Genomic DNA, 12,709 nt, shown 5'->3' on the forward strand with positions numbered 1-12,709 from the left:
TGGCTAATGAGCACAAAGCTGAGGATGATCGGAGCGCTACGCACAGAATAGCGATACAGCAGCTGTCGTGTCTGGATATGGTTATGCTCTGTAGAGTACGCTGGCATCAGGAATATTCAAAGAGGAACGGAGGAACAATGGTGACAATATTATCTGCACCAAGGAGACGCAGGCCGACAATCAGCTCGACATTGCGGGTCTTCACCCTCACCAATTCGTCGATATCGGAAGTTCATTCAGCCTTGGAGAATCTGCACTTTCCATCGATTGATGGGAGGACAACTGACGTAACGTGCTTGTTTTATTTGTGTGGGAGTTGGCGTTATGGCGCTCAGCGAGTCCGTTCACTGACAAAGTTTTTGTGTGGATGTCCAATGAAGTGGAGTGAAAAGGGCCTTGCGAGGTTGGTTGTATATAGTCCTTGGCATGAGGGTTCTGCTTGCATGAAAGTCCGTGCGCAAGCACTCCGCCTTAGTCAGCTGCTAATTTCTGTCCATTGATTTCAAGTTAACACGCGCATAACCGTTACGCTGAAATCTGGAACACTTACCTTTCATGTACGTACAGTACTGAGTATGGGACTCAGGTAAACCAGCGTGGTCACAGCAGGCTGTTCAAATCTTTTTCCTTGGAAGGCAAAGTACTGACAAATTTTTTAAAATAGCCTGTTCACTGTGTGTCTGACTTCAAGTGGCATCGCGTCACTGCAGCCCAAGCCTGAAAGCTTGAAGCTTGAATTTCCAGATCTATTGCTGTCGATTCGGATCACTGCGGGTCAAACTGAAATAATGGGGCCATTAATCCTGGTCTACCCGTCGCGTCTTGCTAGCAGCGCTTCGCTCATATTGAAGGAATGCAAATTACTATGTACTTCATCGTCGCCTCCTTCGCCCGACTCACACGTGGGAGACACGCAAGTGCCCATTTCCAACTGGCAATACAAAGGAATGGGACGTCATCCTTTCACGCATCATTTCTGTCTGTCAGAGCGACAAAAATTGAGTGGATCTTGAGTCTTTATTCAGTCAGGATAATGAAGGGCACTCACGATCACCCAAGATGTCTATGATGTTAATGATGATTCACATGGCAATTACAATGTCTTGAATTTATGGCAAGTGCTCCCAATGACTCTGAATAAGAACATTTAATACTTGATTAACCACTCGGGCAAGCCAGATCTCCACCTCTAAATTCGACCGAAATCCCAGTCCTCCAACAGGCAGCACATCCTTGTTTGAAGGTCGCATTGTCTAAGCTCCCAGCTGATCTCAAAATGTTGATGGCGGAGGCGGCGAAGACCGTCCCACACCCAGTTCTGGCTGTTCCATCGGGGGTCGTTACGCATAATCGGAACGCTCGCGAGGTTCCATTCGAAAAGGGCCAGCTTACTTGCAGCCACTCTTCCCATGGTGTGGCTTCCGCGCCAGTCATCAGGGTTGACATGTGGCTGGTTACGCCTGAACTCCACGGTGTAGGTCTCTGTGTCTCCCAGGAGGTGGTACGTGTTTCCGACACCAGGACCAGTTGGGACGTAGATGACCCAGTGAAGGGGATGGGGCCGAAGGTACTCTATCTCGCCTCGCCAGAACTGGATAACTTCGACGTTATAGTATGTTTCTTCGGCAGACATATCAAGATATGGCTCTGGAAGTAGGTCAGTTGCAGTCGGTTGAGTTTCTTATTTCATGTTCTTACCAAGAGAGCAGACGACGGAAATCACAAGCAGGTGGGTTCAAGGTTCAAGCCCATAGACTACCTGGATTTATATTCAAGCTGCTGTGGATTTTGTCTCGGGAACATCCTCGAATTGTGGAACGTGACTTGACCGTTGTTATTCCAACAGAGTATGGTGTACGGTGCGAGTGGATCACTGATTTCCTTCCCCGATGAGCCACATCTAACCCACAATAGCCGATTCAGTTCGAAAGCAGAGGCTAGGCCGCAAGTTCACGCCCTCCTTTAACTCGACTCATCGCATGATGGACTAGATCAAAAATTGATATGATGCATCTATGATTCATAATACTGTATGCAAGTGTTCTAGGCTTCTAGGATTTTGAGATTGTGGACGTGGACCTCGAAGGATATTTCTGGCTCGTTGGAACTCGTGACATTTTTTGTTTCGCGAATGTGGAGATCGGTTAAGCCACCCAGATCGTGTTAGTCCAGCGGAGAGTTACGATGCAGGAGAGTTTGTTGTCCTAGCGTTGTCTTTGACTTGCAAAAAAAAACTACTTGGTATATACAACATACACAAGGACTTCATATACGAATGCGTGTGCTAAACTCAGGCGCGAACACTAAATACAGACGAGGTTATTAACCAGTCTTTTGATGCAATCATGGAATATGCAGCCTTAGAAGGGTTTTACACGCATTAATACTATATGGTCCGAAGGCAAAATCCACCTGAACAGTCGGTAGTGTACATGGTATACATGAGGTGATATGAAGGGATCAGTTCGCCCCGCAGATAGATAGTTCCCTCATTTCCTGTAAGACCGCCTCGACCTGACCATCACCAATGAGCAAAGGGCGTACACGTAACAGCTGATCATACCTGCGCATCCAGCTGACCTGCAGCATAATCATCTCGCACATTGTCAGGAAAATACCTGATCATAGCATAAGCCAGATCCCTATCCATCATTTCCCGAACCCCAAAACTCACCTCTGTACAGCGCTCATCTTCTCATATCCTTCCTCAGCAAACTTACATTGCATGCGAATCATAGCTTCAAAACTGGGATCGAAATATGGTATGCGCAGATCCAAGAGCTGCGGAAGCTCTGAGATGAGCTGATCGTTCATAAGCTCGAAAACCTCTTTCGCATCGTCGTGTTCTTGTTGTGCTTTTGGAAGCTTTGTTGGGTCTTCACTTGGTTTCTCGATTACCTTTCGTAGTTTGCTACGTGCCGCGTCAAAGTCCAGGAGCTAAAAAACTGTTCAGTCGAATCACTCAGGGCCCCCAATCAATAGCAGGAAGCATCACCTTTTTGTTACGTTTGGTGATATGCTCGTTCACGACGGGGAAGTATGCGTTCATCTTCCCGAGGGGTTCCATGATGGTCGTACGATAGGGACCTTCCTGTGGAAGATATTAGATAAATGGAATCACCAGAAGCAAGTATCACTTACAAGTTCCCTCTGAATGCCCCCATCAAGCTCCTCCACTGCGCTCTTGAAAGCGTGACTTGCCATAGCACCATCTGATGAGCGATCTGCAGCGCCGTAGAAGGTCTCGATGGTCTCAGCCAACCGCGCCTGTGTGGTTGTCATCGCTGTGGCACTATTTCAGCATATTACATGACACACCGAGGCCAGATAACTTACAGCGCATGGCATCCTGATATTGTTTAGCGTCCTTCTGCAATGCTTGACACTCCTTCTCGAAGCTGGTGCAAGTCAAATGACAAGGAGGAGACGGACTGTTGATGCACGTACGCTCTGTACTTGGATTCTTCATCTGCAAATTCACGGTCTATTGTACGTTCGATCTGTCCGGTCTTTTGCAAGACCTAAGCGGTTTAAACGAGTCATGAGTAACTCCGCATAGGATGGAAGATATGTTCCTACCGTGGTACCCGCCCTATTCAGCGACTTCTTGAACCTAGTGGATATCAGATCTCGATAAGCTACATCAAAGTAGGAAACAGACCCTGTCCAGCTCATGGTACTTAGTGATATCACCCAAAAGAAGTTGTCGTTGGAATGACAAGTGTTTGTTGATCAAGGACACTCACTGCGCCCGGCTAGGCCCACTTCATAATGGCTTACGTAAATCACACATTTGACACTGTGCAAAGTGAAGAAAATGACATATAGCATAGAGAGCATGAGATCGCTGCAGGACATGAAGAGATAGACTCGAGAAAAACATCAAATCTTACAAATACCAAACTTTCACCTTATTTCGCGATGCGTTCCTCCAAGGGCCTCGATGACAATGGCTGTTGTGGTCGACCTCGGCCACCGGCACCACCCCTTCCTCTCCCAATATCACCTTTACCGCGCCCTCTGCCGCGATTGATGTTTCCACGTCCTCCCGAAACCTAGAAAGTTGTTAGCTCCTGACTTCAGGCCCTACTCAGAAAACCTACTGAAATCCGCCCTAGAAGATCACGCTCTTCCCGGCGAGGGGGACGCTCCTCCATGCTGTATCCCGAATCTGAGAGACGCCGGACATCCGCGGTGTTGGTGTAGTCCGGTCTGTGACTGCCCTCATTCCGTCCACGCCTATCTCTCTCAATGTGCGGCCTGATTTGATGGGAGGGCGAGGGTGACCGTAGTCGATCGTGAATTGAGCTGCGTAGCTCTGGTGAGGTAGAACGACCCCTTCGCCACTCCGTTTCTGTAGCAGGGGAGTGACGGGCGAGTCCACGAGAATTCCGATAGTCTCGTTCTGGTACATAATGATCACCTCGTGGTCGACGGCGATCACGATTGTCATATTCATTATCGTGTTCCGCTGGCCTCTTTTTGCTACTGTTCATCGGCGACATTGGACGGGGAGGAATGGGAAGCCCGTGGGCTACGGCTTCATTCTGTTCGAGGTGCCGATGATGAGATGACGTTGCAGATGCGGGAGGGGGAGAATAATGGTCTGGATAACGAGGAGCCCATCGCTGGCGCTGGCTACGAGACTTGCCACTGGTACCGTTACTGCAGGTGAAACCAGAGGGTTCTGGTGATCTAGTTTGTCCACTAATGTGAGAATTCTGTCTAGAGCGTTGGTTGGGATCGTGACGAGAGGCAGATTCCGATGGCTCAGAACGAGGGGATATGGCATCTGAAGTCGATTCCTGACGGACTACAGAGGCATCCATGACCCAGGGACCTGGGCTGTTTCGGATTGGTGCGAGCCCTGTCACAGGCCCTGATGTACCTGCTGATCCATCTCGAGCATCGGAGCGCAAATACGCACTTGGCGCTTGACCGACAACAAGTTCGACGGAAGTTTGAGGGACACCGTTCATTTGAGAAGCATTAATGTTCGAAATTTTGGCCCGACCAGACGGTGGATTGTCGTTTGAAACGTGAAACACGGCATTCGTGGTAGATCGCGCAGATGTCCCTTCCTCAAGGAGACTGCTAGTCCGTTCTTGATTGTGCGACTCCTCGACCACCACTTCTTCTGTTTTTATCGTCTTGATAGGAAGCGAGTCGTCAGGTCGCTTCACGCTCCGATCTCCAGTAGCACTCTCCTCGACGCGGTGCCTGTTCTTCTTGATGTGTCGCAAATTTGCCTCTCTTTGAGCTGGTGAGGGATTCACCTGTTGACTGACAGTCCATTCAGTCCATTCATTGCCATCGCTAGCGAGGATGGTACGTGACTTGGGAGTGCTGGGCAATGCGACCTTTTTAGAAGTCGGAGGTGGCCCATTTGGTAGGGGAGAAATGGACAAAACCAGAGGGAATTCAGAAGCCAGTTGAGTCGAATACAAAGGCACATCTGTGATCACCTGTCTCCCAATGTCAGTGGAAGCCGATACAAACGAGGGCGTCTTATAGGAGGCTGAGACAGTTGATGATGATGATGCGGGGGTCGACATTGACGATGAAGGAGGACCGTCCGAGGTTGGTGGTGCACTAAACATAACATTGCCCGAAGTTCCCTGAGAACAAGATGTCTTATTTGTTCGCGAGGCAGGCTTTTTTGACGTAATATCTTGTTGACCCGGTAATGGTACAGTATGGTCGAGCGGCGATGCTAATTCGTCGACTTCCACCTCCACATTCATATCTTTCAGGCCATCACCATCAGTCGTAGAGACCGCCAGGCGTCCGGCACGCTCAGCGCGGATGCGAGCAGCATTTTCTGAAGTGGCCTGCTGTTTGTTCGCAAGCACTTGAGCGCGAAGCCTATTAAATTCAGTCTGCGCATCAGGCTGGGGGTTCTGCGACTGTGCCTCTGGGTGTGCTGACTGCTGAGCGAGGAGCTCTCTGCGCCACAGTTTTTGTTCTTCATCAGCCCGTTTCGCAGTCTCTTCGGCCTGGATTCTTCGCCTCTGTGCTTCCTCTTCGACTTGCTGACGTTCTGCTTCGGCAGCCTGAAAACGCTTCTGCTTCAGATACTGGAGCGCATCGAAAGATTGACGAGTCCGAGTGATCCGTTTCTTCAGATTCTCGGTCAACTCGAGTTGGTAGGACAGAGCCTTGTTATAGTCATCGACCGCCTTAATCTCTTCTTCAGTCATACCATCCTCCTTCTCGACAGGAGGCTCGATATCAGCAGAAAACTGAAGTAGTGCTGCGCTGTTTTGAGCCAGAGTCCTTTCTCTCTCGGCACGCTCTTTCTCTGCCTCCCACCGTGTCTTCTCAGACATTACTTCTTGGAGAAGCTTCATCGCTTCATCGATCTCTTCCTGGATGGCCGTCCGTCTTAACTCGTCCTCGAACCTTCGCTGATCGTCTCGCGCACGGCGTTGAGCATCCCGAGCGCATCTCGTTTCCTCTCGGAGTCGCGATTCCTCCTCCAGCGCCACGAGTCTCTCCTCTCTGGTGCCTAACTCCTCCAGCTTCTTCTGCAAGGTTTTCATCTGAGCTTCGTATTCTGCCTCCCTCGTCAACATGTGTTCCTCGAATGCCCTTCGGCGTTCATCGAAGTCTATGCGTTCTGCCTCAAATACTTGGTTCGCATCAGAGTGCAGTTTGACAGCGTCCTCGGCGACGGAGTGAAGATTCTTGATGACTTCAACCAATGACTCACTAATGCGGGTGCTACGCAAGGCTGGCATATCTGAAGATCGTGAACTCGTCAAAGTAAGGGTGTTACCATCATCAATTGGTAATATTTCTCGATCTAGGGAACCCTTGGAATTGCAAGCGCTGTGAGGATACGGGTGTCGAAGCACAATGGCGCCAAGCTCCTCCACATTCGTTTCATTGCGAGGGCCGGCAGCCAACTCGGGTACATTCGAAGGCGGTGCAGATGGGGATGGGGTCCTGATAGGCGATGTAGGAAGGGCAAGGGATAAAATTTTGCTCTTTTCTAGAAGCCTGGCATATAAAGCGTCTTGTGCGGTTTGCTCTTGCGATGTTTCAGACTGCACGACGTCTGGATCATGGTTTGAGCTGGTCCCAGCCATTTTAGAATTCGGAGAAAGATATGCTGATGGCGTTGACGAGGGTGGACTCGGAGTTGCGTGAGGAAAGAATCCTACGGAAAAATGTGGTTTAGGCGACCCAGACGGAATGGACGACGACAAGATGTCATGATTGGGTTGTTCAGTGGTCGGAGTTACAAGAGATGAGCCTGGGTAGACGAGCTCAGGTGTTAATGCCTCTCTGACTTTGTTGGCGGCAGCATTGGTAGGGGCTTGCATTTGCGACATGTTTGACTCGGAAGCAGTCGGGAGAACCTCAATCGGAGGAATTAGATGAGGGTTTGCAGGAACGTAACGGTTGCGATTTATCCGTGGTGGAGGGGGTGGTCCACATGTTGAATGAAGATTTTGGGATTTTGCTGACGAGTTAAGTTGTGAAGGACCCATTTGAATCCGCTCAGCCAGCTTTCGCGAATTTGGGGTACGGGTGGGCACTGGGGGTGGAGGATGCAACGTTGCTGGTGAGGGAGAACGAAAGGACATTTGACCCGGATCAGGCGCAGAAATGCGACTGAGTAAATCGGGCGGTTTTCCGATGGTAACGAATTGGACATCTGTAAAAGTAGGTGGTGGTTGGTGAACAGGGGCCGGTATACAGGCCCCATTGCCAGCCTGCACTGACTCAGACGCAAAGTCGGCACTTAAAAGATGAGAAGGAGAGCCGAACATCGACTCGGACATGATGTTGTTGTGGAATTGATAATGATCAGTTGAAACTTGATACGCGCGCGATTATATATGCCTGTGCGGAGTACAAATATAACAATGGTAAGCACTCGAGCCTCGAGGAGACGAACTGGGTGTACTGATATGGAAAGAATTGCAATCGTATCGTTGAGCCGTTAACAGGTTGAACGTTGCATGAAAGGTGTTGAAACAATTCAAGCTGGTCAAAGAAAAGTATTCAGTCTAGATGGTTATGAGACAAAGAGCATATACCGCGCGTGCCTTCGGCAAAACCCGTAACAACCAGTACTTGGCTTGGGAGGGTACTAAGGCTCTATCTTGCTACCCATGACTCGAATCCTGCAGATACACGCGAGTGTGGGCTGCTTCAAGTTCGCCGTGCAGATGCATAAAGCTTGAAATTTGTTATTAAAGTGAACATGGCCTAATTTCGACGATGTTCAATCCCGAAGCATCTTTACCCTTTCAACTTCGATCTTCTATCTCATACCTATCAAGCAGCCGCAATAGGTACTCCACTAGTTCAATGCCGTATAGAGCTAATAATTTGGTCGGGCCGTACAGACATTTCAGAATTATATGTCTCCGAGCATAGCGCATTGAAAGTGAAACACAGGCCGGGCCCCTTTGAAAACCACTTCCGATTCGATGAACTCTATCCTAATCATCAGATATTGTTTCCTGCAATAACGTTTCGGCGACTCAAGCTCAAAGCGCGTCACTATAAGTATCCACACTAGCTATAGAGATGCTGCATCTCTGTCCTTCTGCAGCTGTGGTAGACGCGACCTCGACCTTTCCGTGAACTCCAACAGATCCCTCACGTTCCCAACCAATCACCACTTTTTCCAAAGCCAATCATAACGATCGGACTGTTCTCTATAACCTTGCGTAACTTAATATGGGCGCAACGAATAGCTTAGAAAGCTCGGGGGAAAAATTCGATCCAAGGCTGGTCATTGGTCCGACTCAAGTCTGTGGGCTCTTGAGTGCCGTACTATTCGGTTGCCTTGCTTGCCAGTCCTACGTGTATTTCACAAGATTCAAAAGTGATCACTTCGTCCTCAAAGTAATTGTGAGTCAGTCAACTGTATAATTCATTGTGGATTTTGATGATCGTTTCATTCGGTTAGGTATCTGCTGTCACGTGCGCTTCAGGTTTGATTTAGTTCCTTCATTGTTTAAATATTGATGTGTTTTATAGCTTGCTTCAGCTGGGCCACTTCGTCTGCATAATATCAACATTATGGACAATGACTGTCAACAGTTATTGTGACCCCTCTCAACTCATGGCGCTTCACGTAGCAGTAGACCTGGCTATTTCATTCAGCGGATTCACGGCATTCATCGTGCAGGCAAGTAATTTCTGGCTTGGTATTTTCATTATTTGTGCTTAAGGGTAATATCAGTCCTTTTACGTATTTCGACTTTGGAAGTTCACGAGAAATGTTCTAATACCCATTTTTTGCGGGGTGCTCGCCGTGGATGCACAGATTTTGACACTCATCCTCGCAGTAACGGCGACCTCAACGACGGACCTCGTGACTTTTGGAGACCTTCAATTTTTACTCATTGCGATTCTTTTCATCGTACGTGCAACCTGTGATATGGTCACCACCGTTGTCACCGCCTTCAGTTTAAGAAAAGAACGATGCCATAGTATCAAGGAGGAGTATGACTCTTCAGCACTCATTTCTCGCGTCAGCTTACATCTGTCATGCTTCATAGCATGGCGACGATGATTGACCGGTTGATGCGTTGGACAATTGGTAAGGCAGGCAGCATCTTTATCGAGATGGATGTGCTTTTTAACGTCACCTCTACACAGAAACCGGACTGATCACCAGGTATTTGATTCTTGTATGGCTATGGCTTACAAAGTGTTTGCGTTAATGATTCATCAGTTTAATGGCCATTGTATTGGCAACATGGGTAAGAGCCTCACTATCTATATCATCTGGAGCGTTCTTTAACTAGCTTCAAGTTTCTGGTCGTGCCGCAGAGCTGTGAGCATGTTGGTACTCTGCATCCTACTGCAGCTGAAATGACGTAGATGTGTGGTTTGGAGTATGGTTGATCTGGCCTAACGGTAATGACATGAAATACCTCAAAAATTAATATATTGACCCACGTATTGTGCAGTTGTGGGGAACTTCTTGTTAGCCTCGTCAGTCGCTAAACGGATTCAACACATAATAAAAACGATGAACTTACCGATGTGACATTCAGGTTAAATCGGCGGTTACTCCTTCGCGAGAGTTGGGGGGCTCCAAGAGGTAGTGCCCGGAGTTGTGGTGGTATAGTGAGTGCCTTCCGAATTCCTGTACGGCGATTCTAATTCTGTTTCAGAACACGATTGTCTTCAAAGCCGGAGCTATGCAATCACAAGCAGACCCACTGGAGAACTCCAGGAACCTCGACGTTGAAATGTTCCAGGCAGAAGGCCCAGCCGACGAAGAATACGGGCAGGTTTAAAAGCCTGCGGTGGTCATACGCAGACGACAAGACTCCTTGCTGACTGTTTGACGGTGTAATTTCGCATTAGGCATGTCCATAATGATAGATCTACGAGATATGCTGAGTCTGCGGGTAATGCACACTTGAAGGACATTTACAGCACACTAATATTGATGAATAAATGTTAGATGTGGATATGCTTGCTGAGGAGTGTCAGGTCACTTTGGAATTTTGGGTAAGTCATATAGCTACTACGAACCGAAGGTCCCGTTTTAGCACTGCTATCACACGGCAACGACTTGAACTCGAACACAACACACGTGGGCTCACTGGCTTACTGTCGAGGATAGTCAACTCGAATACTCGATCAGCACAGAACTCATCCTGCTTACCGTGACACACTTGACAGAGCCCACACTATCTTTGATACCGGGACTCGGACTGCAAGTGTGATTCAATCAATATCATCACTGTCATCAGACGAAATTCAAGTCACCGAATGTCCTGGGGAGCGACCCCAGCTGGCCTAGAATGGGAGTTCAACTACACTACAGGCACTTTGAAACCTGGCCCACTTATTACGAATCACATTTCGATAATTTTATGGCCCGAAGCGTCTTTACCCTATCACGCCGTCAAGGACATAGGTTTCATGAAACTTATAAAAAATCTTGCGAAGCTACGTACTGCGCAAGTTCAACACTGGCTAGCTAATAATATCCATCAATATGTATCCACCGTCATCAGTTAAGCCGTGCTGCTATAGGTAGTCTGTACAGTCGGCTTCTGATCGATCTGATATGTAACACACCCGCGACAGTCCACCGAAATTGATCAAGGTCATACCAATGTTACACGACTTGTACGTCTTCGGGCATATCGCAAAGGGAAGTCATGTCCAGGGATTTGGGAAAAGAACCATAAGAAAGTAAGTACAAGTGGTGTACGCACTTGCTACTCCCATCGCCAGACGTACTAACTTGTATATGATTCTAGATTCATCTTACAAAGATCTTTTTCCACTAAAATAGTCACTAGTGCGAAGAAAAATTTATCTTCTTGATGCACGAGTCCTGTCCAATTGTGCTTGTGGCGATTACGCTGCAGAAGCCATGTGTCATGGGATATTGTTGTCCTCCGAACCTGCTTCGGTGATTCAAATTCAACTTTGTCTATATCTTCATACAGATCCTCCATATGTGCCATTTCGTCTGGCCCCTTGCATCTACATCATTTTCGTAAGTTATATACGATGATCAGATTGTCTCCGATAATTTTGCTAAACTCAGTGTGAGCACGATGAATAGCTGGGACGCTCAACCAGTGATTTCGATGCAAGGCTAGTCATCGGGCTGATTCAAATCAGTGGACCGTCGAGCGTTGCATTATTCGGTTGTCTTTTCTGTCAGTTCTACGTGTATTTTGCAGGATTCACGAACGACCACCTCATCCTGAAAGCAGCTGTTAGTCCTTAAAACACCTTGATCATTTCATACGGCCAGGTCTCTGCAGTCGTGTCACTCATGTGTGGTTCCTCAAGTTTCAAATTTGACTAGGTTGTTTCAAATACTGACACACTCACTGGCAACAGCTTGATTTACGACTCTAGCAATTCATGAAAGAGCATGCGTATGTCTCGGGCAATCATCACTATGGTTAGACGGTCTCACTAAAGGCCTGGATTATCAAGTAACTGACTGTTTCTGATGGAGGCAGACATGCACATAGCCCACAGGAACCTGACTCAAGTACCAGACTCAATTTGGCACAACAACTGAACCGCATTCTCGTCCATAAACTCCATCGGGACCTCCATGTATGCTTATTAATTTTGTAATCAGGCAAATGAGTATATAAAGCTGGTAGAATTGGAGATCCACGAAACTATAGGCCGTTGGTGAACAAGAGTCGGCCTATGGGCCCATTAATGTTTATTGCACCGACTGCGCTAGGGAATTAATGACCGGTCTATCTACGCACAGGCATTCTCGCGGAGTTTGAAAGACGCGTCACATCATCTCAGGCCCGCTCCTACCGCCGCCAGGCTGCATACCACACACGGGCCATGTGCATGAACATCAGAGAGTTCTTCACGACCTCGGTGGCCAAACCCCGATCCTTTCTATTTTCGACACCCTTATCCACTTCAAGTCATCCACCTTTCTGGCGCAGCGTACTGTGTAAGTTGGTATGTCATCTAAGATCTTCAAGGCCGAGCATATCGCAACCGCAAAATCCCAGCTGGGCACTTTTTATTCGTGAGCTTGAGTCAGAGCTTCGTATAGAGCTACGAACAGTGTAAGCTCCGCTGATACAGCTACTCAGGTTCGCGTCGCCCAGCTTCAACTAATGATCTAGATTCAGAGGTCACAACTCTTTCTCCAAAAATAGTACCAAGTAGTCTCCACATCAATCTTCATTGTGTGCAAGCACAAGGATAGATCAATCCCAATTTT

The 12,709-nt window shown here is 48.0% G+C and overlaps 4 protein-coding genes across 4 annotated transcripts; 1 reads left to right on the forward strand and 3 right to left on the reverse strand.

The window, feature by feature from the left end:
- Positions 1 to 1,189: 1,189 nt before the first annotated feature.
- On the reverse strand, positions 1,190 to 1,633 carry F5891DRAFT_1188438 (uncharacterized protein; the record flags this gene model as incomplete). Its single annotated transcript, XM_041367011.1, has 1 exon — positions 1,190 to 1,633. One exon carries the CDS (start codon positions 1,631 to 1,633, stop codon positions 1,190 to 1,192), a length of 444 nt encoding a protein of 147 aa, XP_041226105.1.
- Positions 1,634 to 2,460: 827 nt separating this feature from the next.
- Positions 2,461 to 3,675, reverse strand: F5891DRAFT_951841 (uncharacterized protein; the record flags this gene model as incomplete). The annotated part of the gene is made up of 8 exons (XM_041375071.1): positions 2,461 to 2,514; positions 2,564 to 2,618; positions 2,675 to 2,937; positions 2,996 to 3,091; positions 3,142 to 3,284; positions 3,337 to 3,398; positions 3,433 to 3,521; positions 3,580 to 3,675. The coding sequence occupies 8 exons, from the start codon at positions 3,673 to 3,675 to the stop codon at positions 2,461 to 2,463; spliced, it is 858 nt and encodes a 285-aa protein (XP_041226106.1).
- Positions 3,676 to 3,803: 128 nt separating this feature from the next.
- On the reverse strand, positions 3,804 to 8,039 carry F5891DRAFT_1032414 (uncharacterized protein). Its single transcript, XM_041361662.1, has 3 exons — positions 7,916 to 8,039; positions 4,104 to 7,851; positions 3,804 to 4,055 (listed from the first exon to the last, which is right to left on the reverse strand). Exons 2-3 carry the CDS (start codon positions 7,788 to 7,790, stop codon positions 3,912 to 3,914), a joined length of 3,831 nt encoding a protein of 1,276 aa, XP_041226107.1. The 5' UTR covers positions 7,791 to 7,851; positions 7,916 to 8,039; the 3' UTR covers positions 3,804 to 3,911.
- Positions 8,040 to 8,697: 658 nt separating this feature from the next.
- Positions 8,698 to 10,271, forward strand: F5891DRAFT_980128 (uncharacterized protein; the record flags this gene model as incomplete). The annotated part of the gene is made up of 8 exons (XM_041376973.1): positions 8,698 to 8,871; positions 8,930 to 8,943; positions 9,001 to 9,170; positions 9,312 to 9,385; positions 9,644 to 9,728; positions 9,939 to 9,963; positions 10,026 to 10,098; positions 10,146 to 10,271. 8 exons carry the CDS (start codon positions 8,698 to 8,700, stop codon positions 10,269 to 10,271), a joined length of 741 nt encoding a protein of 246 aa, XP_041226108.1.
- Positions 10,272 to 12,709: the final 2,438 nt, after the last annotated feature.

The sequence above is a fragment of the Suillus fuscotomentosus genome (genome assembly GCF_016647785.1).
Source record: "Suillus fuscotomentosus strain FC203 chromosome Unknown F5891scaffold_26, whole genome shotgun sequence".
NCBI classification, from domain to species: domain Eukaryota; kingdom Fungi; phylum Basidiomycota; class Agaricomycetes; order Boletales; family Suillaceae; genus Suillus; species Suillus fuscotomentosus.

Bases quoted from the DNA above. Each gene is read 5' to 3' on its own strand.
- F5891DRAFT_1032414 (XM_041361662.1), bottom strand. From the start codon at position 7,790: ATGTCCGAGTCGATGTTCGGCTCTCCTTCTCATCTTTTAAGTGCCGAC. The intron at 4,056-4,103 runs GTAGGTTTTCTG...ACAACTTTCTAG, and splicing joins ATCTTCTAGGGCGGATTTCA to GTTTCGGGAGGACGTGGAAA.